The 19,882-nt window shown below is 37.0% G+C and overlaps 2 protein-coding genes across 2 annotated transcripts; one reads left to right on the top strand and one right to left on the bottom strand.

Annotated features, from left to right (window-relative positions):
- The first annotated feature begins 153 nt into the window (after positions 1 to 153).
- On the top strand, positions 154 to 13,097 carry LOC146133601 (uncharacterized). The gene is made up of 4 exons (XM_083396778.1): positions 154 to 1,455; positions 3,443 to 3,621; positions 4,835 to 4,961; positions 10,496 to 13,097. Exons 1-4 carry the CDS (start codon positions 390 to 392, stop codon positions 10,681 to 10,683), a joined length of 1,560 nt encoding a protein of 519 aa, XP_083252904.1. The 5' UTR covers positions 154 to 389; the 3' UTR covers positions 10,684 to 13,097.
- A 4,138-nt stretch (positions 13,098 to 17,235) lies between these two features.
- On the bottom strand, positions 17,236 to 19,107 carry LOC146133600 (glutaredoxin-2, mitochondrial-like). The gene is made up of 2 exons (XM_083396995.1): positions 18,927 to 19,107; positions 17,236 to 18,378 (listed from the first exon to the last, which is right to left on the bottom strand). Exons 1-2 carry the CDS (start codon positions 19,060 to 19,062, stop codon positions 18,182 to 18,184), a joined length of 333 nt encoding a protein of 110 aa, XP_083253121.1. The 5' UTR covers positions 19,063 to 19,107; the 3' UTR covers positions 17,236 to 18,181.
- Between the last annotated feature and the right edge of the window lie 775 nt (positions 19,108 to 19,882).

The raw sequence follows: 19,882 nt of genomic DNA, 5'->3' as shown, positions 1-19,882 counted from the left end.
AAAAACTGTCGAAGTGCGCAATACAATGTCGTTGTTAGGTCCTAATGCGAAGTTCAGACTTTATTCCTAAAACATTAGACAGTTTAATCGACATATTACATTATTAAACGTTTCCAGGTTGCTCTAAAACCAACATAAGTTAACCAAAGGAAAAGTACGCAGCTCGAAATTCTTTGCTCAATATCTCCGGAAGAAACAAGATATCGATCAGAAGTTTTTACATTGCTCAAAGCAATCTAAAGGAAGCGTTTTTTGACAACATTATTTTGCGTTTCTTTCCCAAATAAAACTAGCGCAATATGATTTTTATAAACTTTGCTTTCGTTTAAACTAAAAATGTCGCGGAAAAACGGCAGCAACGCGGAAAGCGACTGAAAAACAGCAACAGCATGACAACGCTGCGTTGCCCGGGAATCAATTTCTTCCCATTTTGCAAAACCGAGCTGACAGCGAACTGCCTGTATATAGCTGAACAATGTGTGGGCTGTGATCACGCGTACGAGGCTGGCTTGGCTAGCAACAGCTCCAGCGCCGTGGGACCCCGTATTTGCAATCCTAATGTGAGCTCTTTTCCGCTGCCATTATCCGACTGCCCTGGTTTCTGCGACAAGCAGTTGATAGGCGGATGCCTTGCCTTTCTTCTGGTAACGTGTATAGGGACGATAGCGCTTAACACTTGGTCGACATTGGTCTGGGCGAGCGTACAACGCAAACGGCCTCAGATCTACTTTAAGCTGTCGCTGACTTTATCAGACCTGCTGTTTGGGCTGTGCGTACTTCCCCAGGCGGCCTTCCACTTGGTCAACACGATGTACGGCGCACACCGCGAGTTCTACCAGTTCCAGAAGCTGATCGACATCAACTCGAACCCGTTAGAGTTTCGGGCGGGTTGGTTGCGCCACTTTTCGCCCAGTAACTCGCAAGCGTCGGTCGCCATCTTGTACGTGACGCAGGGAGCCAGTTTATTTAGCATCCTGCTGCTCACAGTCGACCGTCACATCGCAATCGCGCGCAGCATCCGCTACCCTCGCATTATGACCAAGTGCAAGGCGCTCCTGCTAATCGCGCTCACGTGGGTGCTGGTCACGGCCATGAGCGTGATCACGGCTGTCACGATCGGCAAGTATTGGGTGATCACGGTCACGCCGTCCGTGTTTTTCCTTCCAATTCCTGAACCCGATGATTTCCAGCTTTACACAAACACGATCCTGGTTTACCTCATGCCGCTTCTCGTCGTTTTCCTGGCCAACGTGTGCGTCACGCTGATGACGTCACGAGCCCTGAGCCGCACCGCCGTGACGTCACACGCCCGCTCGTCGCCGGCCAAGAGACGCGGCCGCAAGAAGGACAGCGACGTCATAGTGACGTCACCGGTCACCACGGCGACGTACGCCTTTGCGCAGTCGAGCGTGTCCAACGATTCGGTCACTTCCGAGACGCAGACGACTGTTAAAGGTGAGTTTGTGTTTGTCTTTCTATCTGTTTGTCATCGCAAAAGAGTTAGTTTCCACACTAAAATATTTTTTATTGAAATGTTATAAGTTGTTTTTTGTTTGTGTGTGTGTGTGTGTGTGTGTGTGTGTTTGTGTCAAATTGCAAAATTTCGCTTTCAAAAAAGGTTAGTTAAATAAACTATTTGTTTTTCTATAGAACAAGTCTGTTTTTGTGTAGGGATATTTGTTTGCCTGTATTTTTCGTCTGTGTGTGTATTTGTTAGTGTTTATATGTGTTTTTGTATCTGTTTATCTGTGTGTGTGTTTTTTAGTTAGCGTGATTTCACGTGCCATAACTAGAAGCAGAAGGTATTGATGTTTACTTGCGTGTTCAAACAATCTGCGCCATTTATTTAAAAAATGCCACTTTAGAAGCATTCGGTGATAATTTTGCTTCAAATGGAAAAAATCAAACTGGTGTGGAAAACCTGTCTTTAAAAGATTGATTTTCAAACTGTAATGCTTTCCATGGAATTCGTCGATATTAATTGCAATCGCAACTGGCATACGCTATACTGGCAGTGTGGCCTGGGTCTAACATGCACCAAGTTCAAATTCGCACAGCTGAAATTCGTAGCGTGCAGTTTCCTGAGGGGGGTTACGACCCCACAGAAATCTAACCCACTGTTCAATTGGGGTCACAAGCAGAGCCTCGAAAAAACCGTTGTAGTTGCCTCGTAAACTGGTTTGTTTTACGCAGTGAAGTAATTGGCAATCCTATGACGTTTGCAATCGTAACCCGAGTAATTTTTAAGCAGTTCAATTTACACAGTTACAGTAATCTTAAAATCAGCTTACACTGATAAAAGGCAAATTGCGTTTTACAAGAAGAGCTTTTGCATATGTGTTTTTTGGCGAACGATATTTCTTTTAACAGTGAAACCTGATTGGGAGTTTTAAAACAATCAAATGTAGGCCAACTAAAATAGAAATTCATTTATCAGACAAACTAAATCGTATATATCACGTCAATTCGAGTACACTTGGACTGGTCATTAGTAAGAAAAACGTTTAGCAGAAATCAGATATATCAAGTCATTTTTGTAATTATCTGTAAAGTTTTTAATTGACTCCGGAATATTTTTATAAACTTAAACAATGCTTGTTGTAACGGCAACTTGAAAATGGTTAGTTCGTTCAAAACGCATTAAGCAATAAAAAGCCGGACAGAATTAACGAGTGCGTTTTTCACAACATCCTTCCGTTAAACGCTAGCGGTGTTTCAAGTTTGCACGCTTCGTCTCGACAGCAGCAACAGATAAGCATCCGAGGCGACCTTTGCAAAGTTCAATCGTGACGTAACTACACGAATGTAGCGCCTCGTTGTTAATGCGCCGCACTTTACGTAATAAGCCGACGTTCGCTTTCAGATAAAACCAGCATGCTGCTATTTTAAGCGCTTCTTGAAAATGGACATAAGGTCACCGTCCTACGTCCAAAATGCTGTAACCTTTTTTATCCGTTATAACTTCTTTGTCTTATCAATTAACAAAAAAAAATCCAGTTTAAAATTTGCTCCTGGAAAGATATTCTTATTCGACTTTTGGTCAGTGGTAAAAGTTAGCAGTTTTCCTAAATTTTTAAAAAATAGGAATTCGGTTGAATGTTTGTGTATTGCATCGAACGACAATCTCAGATTTCCCAAAAAAAACTGTTACAACGTAACTTTGTGACGTCATCTTTAACATTAAAAAAAATATTTTTTAAAAAGTGGTTGTGAATTGCTTTTATAGACAGTTCAAGTTTTGATTGTGGTTTTGTTCCTAGTTTATCTAATTAAATATAATTTTGGTAAAACTGGAACGCTGTAGTTTTAGTTCAAAACAAATTTAGAACAAAAAAATTTAGTTTGGCAAAGATCAAAAATTTCAGGTAAGAAGTGCTACGGGAAATACGCCATTGCTACAAAGCTAACTGTGAAATAATTTCCGATTCTTCCATTCTTTTAGCGCCCATCGACAAAGAGGCCCAACCCTCACTTTCAGTTCAGCCCCTATCTCCGACAATCGAGCAGAAACACTTCGAAATGACGGAAATCGCCGAAAAAAAGAAGCCTCACGGATCTTCCATGTGGAGACGAATCTCGAGTCTTATCTACGGGAAATACCCCGCCAATTTGCGCGACTCGGTTAGAGCGTTATTATGACGTAATAATTGTTATTTCCCATGGATATTTCTAAAGCTAGTTTCACTCGGGTGTTGGGCTATTTCGAACTTAAATTGTAGGAAAGTACTTCAAAATCAGTCGTGTCTAAAACTAACAAAATGGCTTTCCTTGAGCGCATACGCTTGTACCCAAATACTTTTATTTTATTTTCCTTTCTAGACCCCTTTTTAATTCCACTGAAAGAAGCTTTAAAGCAATCGACGGGGGATAAATTTGGGTTTAGATGCGCACCGGTTCTAGAGCTCGAACAACTGTATACTTAGATAAAAGGGATCGTTAATTAGCATTAAGAAATGTCAAAAGTGTTTAACTGAGCTTAAATATGTTTAAATAATGCACTGCAACTATTTGGAATTTCTTAAATATGGTCTGGTTAAATTTCAAGCTTGAAAATAAAACTTAAATTCAGTAACAAGCGTGAAAGCTCGTTTCTATATGACAAACCTTTCGATCGGATTGTTTAAATTACTTATATGATGGGTAAAAAATCGAAACTTTTTAACTTATGTTCACCACATTTTGTAAATGCCTTGAGCCTTTCAAATCCTAATTAAATTGATACTTGATAAAAAATTGCAAAGCCAAAAAGGTCGAGTGGATCGACATCATTTTGATTATTAAGACGTTTCGATACGAGCTTGTATCATCTTCAGTTAAACTGTCTTCATAAGAAGGTGGTGTCGATCTACTCGACGTTTTTGGCTCTGCAATTCATTATCGAGCTGCATAACAGATCCGTGCATAGAGCACCCAAATTGATACTTGTTTGGATAAAAGTAAAATCTTGAAACTGCGCGTTTTATTTCAAGCTCATTTAATTTAACAAAGTATATCATACTTAACTTTATTTAAGAGTCGTAAGGTAAACTTGTCGGCTAATTAAGTGACAGATGGGTTTTGTTTTATGACATGCTTCATGCCAGTACGGTATATACGCCTAACGTTGGTGTATCGCACCATAAATATAAAATCATTCGAAACAAGTTCCAATAATTAACTTATACGAGCAAAAAGTGTGTTCTGCTGTGCCGCTTCGACGTTTGAATAAAGGACGGGTACCCTAGATTATAGACCAGTGATCCTTGAGCACAGCCTCAGAAAAAAGTGTAATATGGTAAAATAACCTATTTAATTATTGCGAACTGGCATGTAAGCTTGTTGATGTCTTTCAAAGCTCCAGGAACACCGTCAAGCGAACCGAACCATGATGTTGATTCTGCTCGCCTACACTGTGTGTGTTCTACCTATGGGAATTCTCTTGCTGCTCAACCTTTTCCAACCGGATCTTACCGACGTTACAGGTCAGTTGTAGACGTGGATGACTGGATAATTGTAATGCAATTATTTTATCGGCACTTCAGGGCACTCTAACCAGTTGTATGGAAAATTAGGGCAACAATAGAGGGAAATTGGGAGCCCTACGTAGAGAATATGCTAAGACAAATAATTTAAACAACGTTTTAGTTAAGTTCAATCATTTTTTCATAGTTAACTGATTTAATTCAATAATGTGAAACGTCGATAATAATATTTGTGTCTAATCTAATTTGTAAATAGCTTGTTTGCTCCAACTTACATTATCTTCAGAGCTTTTTGGTGTTTTGACGACCAAATCATGTTTTTTTTATGGATGTGCAACAATATTAACAAAAGCTTATAGTTGATATTTTTGGTTTATAGAAAAGACAAACGGCCATAAAACCTTAAAAAAAAGAAGACGCAGTTCGTTTTAGAAAATTGTTGGGTGGGCTAAATCGTTTAGTTCAACTACAAGATACAAAATTTGCATTTTTTTTAATTAGAACGTTTTTGTCAATTTAAATTTTGTCAATCTTAGTGACGCACCTCACACAAGAAGGTTTTCCCTTTTATCACTTTGTGGTATTTAAAAGCGAATATTTTTGCAAGCATGTAAACTTCTTGTTTGTGTTTCTAATCAAATTTGGAAGTATCGGAAAAGTTTTTGTCTTCCGGTCCTTGTGATTGCACTCAAATAGCTTGATGACTCAAAACGTTTCGATGAATTGTTGCCGTAAGGTTCATGACGTAACAATGTAGAACAGCAACAAGTTGAGTAGGGCGTAAACTAAATAGTAAAATCGATGAGAAATTAGATGACATTGTGTGACGGTTGGAAAAAGTCGTTTTTTTAAAGATGGCGAAAACACTGATTCCTAAACTTTAGCCACAAATGCTAGCTGTACTTCTGTTTGGAAGTGGATGTCTCTACTACGCATTAAACCAGGGGTCCTTCAACTTTTTTTCACGCGGAACCTCTAAAAAATGTTTTTGTTCTAAAGGACAAGGGTCAACATAAAAAGTTTAAATACATTGAAAATTAAGTCTAAATACATTCAATGCCAAAGCGTTTTTTTAGTTAATCTTTTTTCTTTTGCACTAAGATTTAAGTACGGCCGGTATGCCCCTCTCAAACTAGTCCATGTACCACCAAGGTTTCATGGAAAAACCGACACCAGTTTAAAAGACCCTGCTTTACACCAACCTTATAACACAAGGCTTCAAACAGGGATACGGGCCCAGGTTGCAATTATTACTGGGCATCGATAAAACGTTAATTCCAGTACGAATAGCGCGTTAGACGGAATTTGCACGCATTAAGTATTATTTGTGCCAGATTTTATTCATTCCCCAGTCTGCATGCACTGGATTGTGAACGCGTCTGTAATATGATATTAGCAGTGCTGATTTTAAAGACTTCCTGTCCTTGTATTTAGCATTATCGTTGTAATTCGGATCCATCGGTCGACTGAATAGAAAACTAACCATATCGTGCGCATTTTTGAACCGAACACAAATGGCTTTTTAATGGTGGTAAAACGATTACTGTATAAAGAGATATCACGACTGTTATTTGAAACTGTAAAAATACGTGGGCTAAAGAACTTCACAGGGCGTAGCCGGGAAATTTTTAGGCGGTTAAACCACTCGTATGACACGAAAAGTTGCGTGGGTGAGCTGAAAAGTAAATAGCGTTTCACCACAGACGTTTCGCGTTTTTCGTTTTCAGTTTAAAACCCGTGTCGGTTCCGCTTCGAAATGTCCGTTAAGCCTTTTTGGGATTTTTTGTGCTTTTCTACCATTCTTGTGGACTTGAGAACGTCCCTTGCCTCAAAACCCAAAAAAGGCAATTAAGTTGATGCAAATCTCTCGCCAAATAATGAACAAATATTATTTCCAGTTTATGGCTCATGCCACTTTTGACGCTATCGCGTTTTTTTTTTGACGCTATCGCGAAAAATTTAAAAACCCTTAGTAGTTTATGAAAACGATCTCCTAAGTCTAAACAATGCCCAGTCTTATATTATAAGTTGTGTGTGTTGTCTGTTGTGTTCTATATTTTTATTAGTAAAATTTGGCGTTTAAAAATCGCCAATGTTCATTCAGTTATTAATAGCGTAATTCCCTCATTGCCATTATTAAGCGGAAGGAACATTTTTCAGTAAACTGAGCAATATGTAAAGTAAGTTTTAACTATTTCTATGTCCGGTCTTTTGGCAATATTTAAATCCACTGTTACGTCACATAGCCTATACGTCACGCATCGGCGGCACTATGCACTCAGAACATGATCATTGACGAATTACAGTGCTATATGCGGACGTGAAATGAAGGAATTAAAAAAGCGACAATACGTTTTCTTGCTACTATAGCGGCGACGTATAACATGATATCAAAAGTCCTACTAAAATTCTTGGGCGTTTTACAAAAATATTTAGAGGAGATATTATTTTGGTGGCGATTAAAACGTGATTGTCGGTTGTTTTTTTCTCAAACGAACCCGCTTCTCCCTATCTTCGGCAAGGTCAAATTCTGGCCTCACCTTTTGTTAAATAGCAATGACGTCGGTCTGACGTAGGTTCCAAGTTCGGTACAAACACGAGCGTACAGGTTATCCTTGCAGTAAATTGATGAGCGCTACACTTAAGATTACATGACGCTAGTGTAGTTCATGTTTTAATATTGTTTTGCCCAATGTTTGATTAAAAAATTGGCGTTAAAAACTTTTTAAACAGTGTATTTTGATGGTGAGTTTTACCATGCCTGTTGGGTTCAGTATATACTCATATTTAAACCTACCATATTTTCAACGCCAGAAAGGAAGACAAACAGTACATTGCAAAAGTAGTTTTACTTTAAAAAAAGTTGTGACCTATTTTAAGATAATTACACGCACATTCAGCAAAGTAAAACCACAAAAGATATCCACGAGTAAAAATATTGCAGCCTAATGGTTAGAGGTTTTAGTTAGACATATATATATAGTAAGAATATCAAAGCCCAGTTAACGTTTTTAGCTGGCGGCGGCACACTAAACAAATCTTAAATATTTCGCGGTTAACTTGAAACAGTAAACACGAGTGTGTCGCGACGAACCGTTTGAGAAAGACTGGTTTATACATATGCGACTTATGCGCGTCTGTGATATGTTTTCTCTAGGTGTTTAAGTTTATTTCACTGTGATGGAAAAAACGTGTAGCTTCAAACCGCATTTCCGATATATTGCGCCATTTTCACTTTAAGGTGTGTCCGGGACTGTTTTAATTCACATTAGCCGCTCTGCGTCACTGCTATAACTTAGCCTGACGAATTTAAATATGTCTAAAAAAAATGCCGTTCAACTGAAATGAATATGGTAAATCAACCCGTGACTTGATTTTAACTTCTAAACTCTCAACCCTCGGTTTAGTTTACACCATATTGTTAAAGTTTCGCCAAATGACGCAAACCAGAAAATTGAGTGTAAATAAAACTATGGGTTGTCCGATATTATAGAATCGCACTTTTTATCCGCTGCCATCTAATAGTATCCAATCGATGCTCGTCCGATACTACAGTAGCATGGTAACCGATTCGATACCAATTAGATATCGAAATTCCAGCCACGAGTTTTGCGAACCAGCGCAAACATCTCCAACTTGAAAGGGCAATTTATTAAAAAACAGTATAGATTAGCAATTAAATGTAACTCAGCCTCTTAGCGCTAAACAAAATTTTGTCATAATTTTAACTTAAAAAAAGTTTGGATTGATTTTGCATATTTTGAGAATGGTAAACACGTCATTTGGTATCAAATCAGATCGCGATACTTTTTTGTCCAAAATATCGGGAATCAGTAACGGAATGAAATGCCAATATCCGACAACCCCTAACAAAACTACGAAATCAAAACTTTGCTTTGTTTTAGCCCAGGGGTGTCCAACTCAAACATGCCACCGTGCCAATTTTTATCTTATAACTTCTTTCCTTGCCGAAGTTTCGTAATTAATTCTTTGCAATCTTAAAAGCGCTTTTTTTGCGAAAAATAAAAACGTTTATTTTTACACATGAAAAACTTAAGCTGTGCAGTACAAATGCGCATTACTGCATCTAAGTGTCCGTCGGTTGACTTTTGCTTCTTTACATCAAGCTATATAATTATGTGAATGCTAGCCTCCACTACAGTATATTGCTATAATATCAGAAGTAATTATTAGTTGTCGTAATTGCCGCGATTGTTTTCTATTGTGAATAAACAATGGCAATTAGCTGTATAAGAAATTTAGTATTTTCTGACAATTGGTTGAATAACAAATTTAGTATTTTCTGACAATTAGCTAAATAATAAATTGATTATTTTGGGGGGGATTGTGTGCCATTTTTTATTATGTCGCGGCCACATTTGGCACGCGTGCCGCGAGTTGGAGACTCCTGTTTTGGCGGATTTTCACCAAAAAAAACAAAACTCTGAACCTCCGGTCGTCGAGGAAGCGGCATTTGCGTCAATTCTAGGGCGAAAAGTCCCCGGCGTGATATAATGCCGCCAAAAACGACCAAAGACGACCAAACGCTTGACTTGTCTGTCGCCTTAAAACCTTATGCCATCATGACATTAACGGCGAAACGGCGCTTTTTTTTTTTGGACTGTTCCAATTATTTAATGTTTTCCCGTGAACTGTATAGAGGTGAACAAAGAATGGAAGAGATAACGAGTGTTTAGCCACCGTTAAGGCCAATATTAGGCGAAAACTCTACACTTGAGCGAGAAGTCTTCGAGAAGGCATAAAGTCTGCAATGAAACCGGTCCAAAATGGTGTAAATACGTGATGTGAGGGCCGTTTATCCCCAGTCTGACTGAGATAGTTACGTAAGACTTACAAACAGGTTTGTGTTAAATTGTTTAACCTCTCGTGCCCGCTTTTTCGCACCGGGCGTTTTCTTTTGGCCCATCCATGCGTTGAAACACATCACGCAGGCTTAGCTTCACTTCTGTGCGTTGGATGCCTTTGCGCCCTTAATGATAATTCAGGTGTGAACCGTGGTCCCTCTAAGAAATACTCAAAATGACCGAATTTTCTGTTAAGACTGAGTTAACTATAACTGTTAAAATTAGTGGAATTAATATAAAAGTCCTCCTATGATAGGCACAAAATAAACTTTTAGAACTTGAAGCTCTTTTATTTTGTTTTGACGATGTCAATATACTTTGTCTTGTAAACTAACAACGTCCCAGCCATTCTTAACTAGAGATGTTCGTATTTTATTGCGGTTCCGACACCGGATGTTTTGGGGGTATATAGCCTTTCGATCCTTCTTAAAACCGAATTGATGAAAATCCAAATCGTGCAAATGTCATGTTTTCAGGCTTGCTTTAGGTTTTTATAACATAAGCTAATTTTCTTTGACTGTGAATTCACTTTTGTTTCAAGTAGGACTTCATGGACCCCCTAAAACTAGTTCACGGACCCTCAAGAGGTCCATGGACACTAGTTTAATAACCCCTGGTTGATCGGCTCCGATACGATATTATCGGATATAACTTCTATTTCCCGCCCAGGTTCGGACGGACTTCTGCTTCTTGAGAGCAACAACGTCGCCAAGATCCTTTGCGTCGGCCTCTTTCTGACGTCATCGCTCTGGAATGGCGTCATTTACAACGTCAGAAATCGCGAATACCGTCGGGCGGGAAAGGCGCTGCTGAAGAAGATGGCGGCCCGATGTGTGATCTGGAAGCAATTCAAATGATTCGCGCTTGCTCATTGCCTATTCAGATAAGTCTGTGGACGCCGAGCCCGTAAGAGCATAAGGCAGTGTTTCGCAACCTCTTTTATGGCTTGCGGCACCCTACTGAAACTATAAATAGTTTGCGGCGCCCTTGCTCGTATTTTTGTTGAGTGGTTAACTGTAAATTACTGGAAGCGAGTTTGAAACAGCAACTGTGCAACAAGGTTGATAAACCCTGATAATAATTGGCACTTTGATTGTACAAAAAAATTGTAGGAAGCTTACCAATAGAGCGAAAATTAAAAAGCAAAATTTGTAATCCTTCAATATGGAGGCAGAACTGTACCTTTATAAAATTGACTAGTAACGAATTGGGCAGCTACTGTTAAAATAGGTTTTTCAAACACCATGCATTTCTTCGCTGCTTAGCAAGTTCATTTTAAACTTTAAGTGTTACTTTATTTTAAATTGAGTAACAACGGGGGCGCAACGTCAAATATCCTTGGAACAATTGCTCTAGTAATTTGTTAACTTCAAGCGGTTCAAAGTTTTATAGCAAATATAGTGTGTCCCGAAATCGTTTTGTTTTCAGAGATATCCTTTTATGCCTGAATTTGTATTTGTTCTTTAGCAATTTTCTGCATTGGTTTGTGTTACCTGAATGTATTTTGCGACAAGGCTGGTCGCTTCTAAAGTGATCGGTGTTGCATCAACTTTTCTTCTGCTGTTAGTTTGTATCGACAGGATAACCGACAGGTAAAATTACCGGAGAAGAAAATAGGTAGTTTTTGTACAAAAAAAATGTTAAAATTTTGGACTATTTCCATGACCCCGCGTGCAGTCAACTTGTTATGTTGCAGGTAGATTTTAAGCATTTAGTTACAAAAAAAGCCAAACGTTTTTGGTTTCTCCAAATTTAAAATAGAGTTTGTTGATTAAATATTCACGGAAAAGTTTGACAAAAGTTGAAAAAAAATTAGAAAAAAAAATTGTAAAAAGATGTCAATGTCAACCTGTTAATGCTTTTTGGCGTAAAATATTCATTACCGCATATAGCAATTTGACCTGTAGGCTGTGTCTTTCTCCTGATACCGCACCTTATAAATGGTGATAAGAAATAGGCGAACATAGAATTTATCAAACTTGTGACTTCTTAAGCTTTGGAGTGTACATCACGGAATTGCTGGCCAATGTCTAATCGCCGTTTAACGGTGTTTTTGCATTTGTCGCGTGGTTTGTTGAACAGACCTATACTTTGGCATTGCGAATGTTTGTAGCAAGTTTCCACGTAAAAATGTTACTTTTTGCACATAAATAATATAAAAGTGCGGTGGGCGCTTCTCCCTAGTAGTAAGCATTAAATTATTACCTAGCAAACGCAAAAATCAAACTTAATTGGCTTATAGGCTACATTTTTGTTTTCTCTTTCATGCAAGTTTTATTTGTTTTCTGATTATATCCCGTCATTTACATGTGATTTACGCAAACGTCGAGACCACCAGTATGTTGCGAAAAAAATGACTTTAAGCAATTACAAGCAGACCAATATAGATGCATTGATAACAACTTATATTGCACCGTACACTGCTTTAAGCTGCGTCGCCCTCACATCACTAATTAGCTTTCTATAGACGTCGCTAATTAGCTCTCTATAGAAGTGGAAGATATGATAATACGTTTTTTCAAGCTAATAACATTTTAATCTTTGCATTTGGACCCAATCTGCATGCGATCGGAATTTCGTTTAATTTTTCAATTTAACAAATTTAAAAAAAAATAACGAGTCTCTACATAGGCATACTAAGAAGTGGTAACTTTCTAGTTACCAAACTTGCTGTGTTTTTTTTATTGAAATCAATATGACAGCGTGTAAGTCTTTTGTTTAGGCTTCACAATTTCGTTGTTGTGGTTTGCAGTTTCCAAATTTAATGATAGCTAAAAATGACATGTCCACTCGCCGCCGGCATTCTATTTCTCAAACTAAATTGGCCTTTTAAAATAACGATCTATGCATTATTCCCTGGTATACCCGGTCATTAGATTTACAGCGAAAAAGAATGGCGTTGCTCTCTATACGTTGTTTAAAACTTCCAAGTTAGTCTTTTTGATAAGGTTTCCCGATTTCTAAACTAGTTTTGCCGTTCATTTACCTACATTACTCTTTATTCCTTTCTTTTTGTTATATGGATCCCAGCGAACGTATTAAATCGATTTTGCCCAAATTGCAAGTAAAGGTTTCATGTGGTTTTCAGGAAGTGACATCTTAATGTTTGATCCAACTTATTTTGCGGCCGCCTATTGATTTTATTTCGTGATGTTTGAGCGTACAGGCTGTGCAATAGTTTTGAACCCCTGATAAATTGTTCGCAGTGGTTCTCACACTTCTTTCGTTTGCGTTTAAGAAAAAAATCGCGACGCGCATTTTCTGCAAAACAATAATATCTTGTGTACACTATGCACGGATCTGTAATGTAGCTTGATAATGAATTGCAAAGCCAAAAAGGTCAAGTAGATCGACATCATCTTGATTAAGACGTTTCGATACGAGGTTGTATCATCTTCATGTATGATCTTGATATTACTCAAAAAACAGCTCCGCTGGTAATTAAAATTATTATCCGACGTTACGTCGACCTATTAAAGTGGCCTACCTAAAAATATACCATCGTAACTGGATCATCGCCCTTAATGCACAACAAGGCAATTTGCAAATGACATTATATCATTACTTTTTAATGGATATCGTACATTCAAGTTTCGCATGTTTGATCTATAATACGAATGGGAATTTTGCAAAGTTACGAAACGCTTTTAGGCATACAATTTGAGAATCACTAATTCATTATGCATCAGTCTACAAAGCTGTTATGACAGCCAAGCTTCAGACTATTTTGCCTTTCTATTGTTTTCTTATTTTATCGCTGTGAATCTATCTATCATATTCCCTAGAAGTTCATTGTTTTTTTTATTTTTGTTTCGCCAAGCGCGCCACGCGTGACTAACAATAAACTATTTAAAACATCGTTTTGTATTCTGCGTTAATTTAGAGAACAAACAATAGACTAATAACACAATGGTCAGCTGTGCATTGTGTTTTGTTTTTGCAATTAAGTCTTCAGTGAAGGGTGTGCAACCTGCTGAATGCGGAGAAAATATGTTTACAACATCAGGCTTTAATTTTATAACTGTGATACCAATGCTCTGACGTAGTTTTATTTCCTTACAGAATGGGACAGTGTTTCTCAACCTTTTTTTCACAGTTTGACTTGCATTTTGCTCTGAAAAAAGTCAATTTGAAAATTTCAAGTCAAATCATTGACATAAGAAACGTTACAAGACTTGTTGAAAACACTTAATTTCAACCCAAATTATTTTACACAATGACTGAAGTCCAAGTCAAGTTATTTGCCAAAATCATTTGAGTCAAGTAATTTTGCCCGAAAGACTTAAGTCACGTCAATTCATTTGAAAACAGTGACTTACGTCAAGTCATTGCAACACCGGTATTTAACCTCGTGGATATCATGGTTTCGTAACTTTCAGCATGTTATCGAGAATTTATGGCATTTTTGTCGTAAGGACCATATTTTTCGGGAAGTGGCCAAAGGTAGCCCTTAAGGTACTCAACGTAATAGCGTACTTACAACTTTGTGCATTTAATGCGTGAATCTTTTAAAAAAAAAACTTTAAATTATACGCAACCACGCAATAGCAGGTATGATCTTGCTTTACCTATATCCCAGAACGTTTCAAAAGTCGGCGGTAAATTATTCACATGTTTTGCGATACATGCAACGGTTCGTGCACTCCCTCTCACCCCAACCCGTGCGGCCTGACCTTTAGGATAATCACGCCCATTCTATGGTCGCGCGCATACGTCAAAAAAAGGAGCATCGCTAAATTGACGCCCCTGAATTATTCAGTTCGAAAACACAGGTGATTGAGTGCATTAGCTTTTCGCGCACGCGTCTTTGTTGATAAGGTGAACATGTCCGATAATATGGGACCGGGACAGATACCCGACACCTTTAGATAGTAGTATAGGTACTTTTCCGATACTAGGGTGGGAATCGGTGCCGATACGATAGCCTATATTTTGTGATTGTCAGCCAAATAGTAGACTATATACACTGAAAGAATATTTTGCAGAAAAGAACTAAAAAATATCGAAAATTAAAAGTAATTAACTTAAAACCTAATCTCGAAACTATTAACCGATTTTTAACACGATTACCCCAAAACAGGGGTTCTTAAACTGGGGCGCGCGCCCTTAGGGGGCTTGAAGGTTTTGCAAGAAGGGTGCAAAGGACTGCTCAAAACAAAAAGTTAGTTTTGAATTATTATTGAATACTAAGTCTGCTAACACGAATATCTCTTTTTAACTACTTTTTAGTAACTTAATCTAAATTCCCTCGGTGATATTAATTAATCCTAATTTTTCATTGCTTGTATTCAGTTCCAGTGACCTGAATATGGCAGCATGAATTACCGTAGCCTACTATAGTCTACTCCTGTGGTTCTTAACCGCGAGTCTGAGACCGCATGCGGCTCCTAACCGTCTTTTTAGCGGCTCCCGCGTTAGAAGCATATTTGCACACGTCCGCTCGACAACAGTAGGTTAGGTGTTTTTAGACCAATTGTTGAATTACGTTACTTTGTGACGTTAAACCTGCACATAACATACCGCGATGCCAAAACAACTTTTAAAGGCAGCTTTCCTTTTTTAGTAGCCTAAGAAAATTGGACGTTTCAGAGTAAATGAGGAGAAAAACATTTTGCCTTCTTTGATGTGGTTTGTTAAATTTGCTATTGATCATTATTAATTAAAATTTGTTATTGATCTTTTTTAAAATCGACTGTTTAAATGTGGCTCAGATGCTACAACGGTTGAGTGATCACTGGCGTACACACTGCACAGTGTTGTCAGGGGGAATTGCGCCAGGCGAGCCTCGAAACAATTTATATTGCCATTTTACTATGGCAGTGTTTCTTAAACTGGTGAATGGTTCACCCCAGGGTGAATCAAATTTTTGCAGGGGTGAACCAACCAAAATGGGCGAATAAGGGTGAACCGTCAGGAATGAATGATAGCTCTGCAGTAAATCGATTACTGAACTAGTGTTTTTTGGGTTTATTTTTGCTTGTTGTGATAGTGAAGTTGGTTTGCACTGAGCACAAAAATTTGGTGACTGTGTTTTGTGGCTTTATATTTCTAGACTCGAAAAATTGTAGATATTCAATGAAAAAAAAACTTAGCTTGAGTTGATCTTAACAAAAATCGAAACAACAAGTCATTTTGTGCTGTTATATTTAGACTAAATAGTTTTATCATATCGTGAGACAAGGGTGAATGAAATCTGGAGATATAGATGCTAGGGGTGAACAAAACTAAAAAAATTTAAGAAGCACTGTACTATGGTACACTTTTTACTACTATTCTAAGCGTTTGAAAAAAAATTCAATCGAAAATGCGCCCTGCACACTATGATAGGTTTTGAGGTGTAAAATCATATTTTCTGGAATGGCAATGGATTTACACCTAGAAATCCACAACTCCCCTTCATACAATTCGTAATTGTGACATAATAAACAACTTCGATGCATTTTAAAAAGGAAAACCACAGATATCAAAACAACTTGCGCAGAATAGTAGGTTTTACATTTAAGCGCCTGCATTTGCACTATCTATGAGGCGTTTCTATACATCTGAAAAAAATACCTGCATTATGAAACATTATTTGCATAGGGGGCGCGAGTTGCTATAAATCGGGTCAAGGGGAGAGAGGCCCAAAAGTTGAATAACTCCTGCCCTAAAACATCACATATCCACGTTTTGATTCCAACAATATCGGTAATTCGTCAGAAGTAAATATGTCGTTTGTTGTCGGGTAAGGCCGTATTTTTGCACAAAATATCAAGTGTCGGTAAATGAGTAAAAATAAAATAGGAAATATCGGACATTCATAGTCATTCATAAGACTTTGCCGTCTGTGGGCAAAGTTGTTGAATGGTATTCCGACTAATGAAAGTGCGTTACGCCGTTTTAATCGGTCGTGTGCGATTGCAGTCGGACACAATGAGATGAACGATCGTCTGAAAGAGAAGATTTGGAAAAAGCGCTCCAATAAACCTTTGTATAATGTAAATACTATGAATGGAGCCCTCCTTTTCAGCAAAAATATCTTTGTTCTTTAACAGTGGCACTATTTCTGCATGTTGTTTACTTTTTTCATAGTATGCAGTCGAACCGTAGCCACTGTTAAATCTGACATCAGGTGAATCATACTCAGTGGAAATACGACGATCTAAGATTAGAAACTGGTAATGCTCTAAATATACGGCATGGTAAACTAAAAAATATAAAACGGTAATGTTAGAAGTATTGAGCTACAAAACACAATATAAAACAGTGTCAAGCAAATATCGATGTATTGCCTGAGTAAAACTAAATGAGGCAAACCACAACGAAAGTTGTTAAACGTTAGTTCCCATTATCTTACAGAACTGATACTACTCTTATTGCAATCAGATTCAATCCACAATTCAGGTAGATATAGATAAAAATTTGCCAGATTTTAAGAAGATTTACACATTTCTTTGTAACTCCGACGCACCACCTTGTGATGAAAGATTTTTTAACAGTTCCACAGCTGTTTCGTAAAGTCCACATAACGCGTTTTTTGTTTCTATGTATTGGAAACATTTTAACAATCTCTGCAATTTTTAGCACGGAACAAGAATATACTTTTGAAGCAACACAGTACCAGATAATAACAACACTGCCACCAACACATGGTTAAAGATAAATAAAACGCAAACACCAAATTTCTCTTTGTTCTTAATTTACAAATTCAGACCACATACCGAAGTACAATAAGAAATTGTACTATTTTAATAAACTAATAAAACATTACTGTTGTCTTTTGAGGTTTAAGGGAATATATAAGAAGTTTGCAAAAGAGTGAAATTGAAGAACTGCAAAAGAGTGAATTATGTGTAAGTCGAATCAAGAAAACAAGATTTATTTTACTTCTTTCGTCGATTTGAGGCAACTTGTTAATTTATTAACAACATTTAATAGCTAAAACAATAAAACATTGAAAAATTTGTCATTCTTAACAAAATGCCCAGAAAAAAGTAAATATTCTGGTAACATTGCATTACAGGCTGTTTTAAAACTTTAAAATAGAATCTTTTTTAGGACCAAAATCTGAACATTTCCTAGAAAAACAAGTGACTTTAGTCACTAGATTTATACCCAATTTACCCGAAGTCTATAAACTATATATAAACTATTTCTGAATATTTCTGTGTTGTTTTTAATACAACAACCAACAACCAAGCCATAAAGTAACTGTTAAACATATCTCTTGGATGGCAACTAAATTATGCATTATTTATCAATTTATTTAGAAACAATATATGTTAAAATAGGCCTTACATTATGTGTAATATCTATATATCTTGAAGTATATCAGTAAAAAAATCTTTACATAGGATAAACACAACTTTGTTGATTTTAAGCAGGATTTATCAAAGACAGCAGCTTGTCTTGCTGAGCAAACTTTTTCGTTTCAGTGCCGCCACCTATACATTTTCCGTTGATAAAAACTCTTGGCACAGTGCTAGCTCCAGTAATCTGTTGTAATTCAGACTGGATTTCTCTTCCATCGGCTCTTTGATTCAATTCAATCACATGATAGGGTACATTGAGATCTAAATAGAAAATATTGTACTAATTATTTTAGATTACAAATTCTTGAAACACAATATTTATATTAACTATGGTGAAATTTTATTTCAATAACATTCCTAAACAAATTCATGCAAAATCATTTTAAATCCTACAATTTATCTTTAGAACATGATGTTAGTCTAAAAAGACAAAGTAGATATTTTTTCCCATGCATAAGGATAAGCATTATTGAACAAACAAAATATGCCAAACACAAAACAAATCTGCATCATCATTATTGTCGGAATAGCAAGGGGCCTGAATAGATCTCCAAGTAAGCCATACAATAAGGATGCATTTAGGGCAAAAAGGAGTAACAGGAAATAACAAACGCAATGCAAAAATAATAACCAATATTAAAAAAAACATTTTATTCTAAAATTTATTTATAATCGAAAACACAACTAAACCTTTTTTCAATTAGTATAGTTAATAAAAAATCTACATAGTAACTTAATTTCAGGCAAATGGGTAAAAATAATCAAAATTGGTCTCCAACATTATTAAAAAGTCCATGCAAAATTCATACCATCAAATACTTGCTTCGCCATTCTGCAATATCCACAAGTTGTCTTTGAGAATATCATTACTTTATTGGCAGTAATTTCATCCTTAATTAATGTTTTCACCTCCTGCGATGCACTTCCCCCCATCTTGGACGGCATATGTGTGATTTGTGTTAAAAAATCTCAATATGGTTTACTAATTCTGTAAACTTAAAATAAAACGATATTACAGTTTTAATTTAAAAACAAATACTTACCCTGAACTACAAAATATTTTAGTTTAGTACAATTATTGTTAAACCATACTATAACACAAAAATAAAACATAACTACCAAATAGTATAAAATCAAATCTAGCCACTGGTCTAGAATTCTACCACAACACACATTAATTGGGTAAGGGTGCGGGTTAGCGTTTTAGGTTAGGGTGGGTGAAGTATTACTGTTAAATAATGAAAATAATAATCATCGCACCCTAACCTAAATGATTTAATAATTGTGGTAGGATTACAGAGCAGCGCACACATCTATCCTAACAAACGTTTAAACGCGGAGCATATTAAAAATAAGATGCTAGAGCTTTAAGATTGTATGCTATGTGCTCTAAAACGCAAGTCACGATTATCGCGCGAACATTCTAACTAAGCGGAAACAGCAGAAACAGCAGAAACAGCGGAAAAGCGATCGTCAGTAAATTTACACGAATTTTAACAGCTCTTTTATTCTTTGCGATGTCACGCTCCTAGGCTCTTGCAAAGTCTCTATAGAAATCACAAGTTGCGCAGCTAACTCGCTCTTAGTTATAGCGACATGGACGCCATCTTGTTTCCCAAATGACAACGACGCTTATGGCGGAAAAACAAAAAATCGCAATTTATTAACGATTTTGACCAATTAAAAACATTTGGATGAGTGGAAATAATTAATACTAGTCAAACTAAACATTTCAGATCAAAATAAATATAATTTGCCTAAAAAT

This window comes from Ascidiella aspersa, chromosome 9 (assembly GCF_963924565.1).
Source record: "Ascidiella aspersa chromosome 9, kaAscAspe10.2, whole genome shotgun sequence".
Classification (NCBI taxonomy): Eukaryota; Metazoa; Chordata; class Ascidiacea; order Phlebobranchia; family Ascidiidae; genus Ascidiella; species Ascidiella aspersa.
Note: the sequence above shows the minus strand (reverse complement) of the source record. Positions and strands in the feature narration are given on the sequence as shown.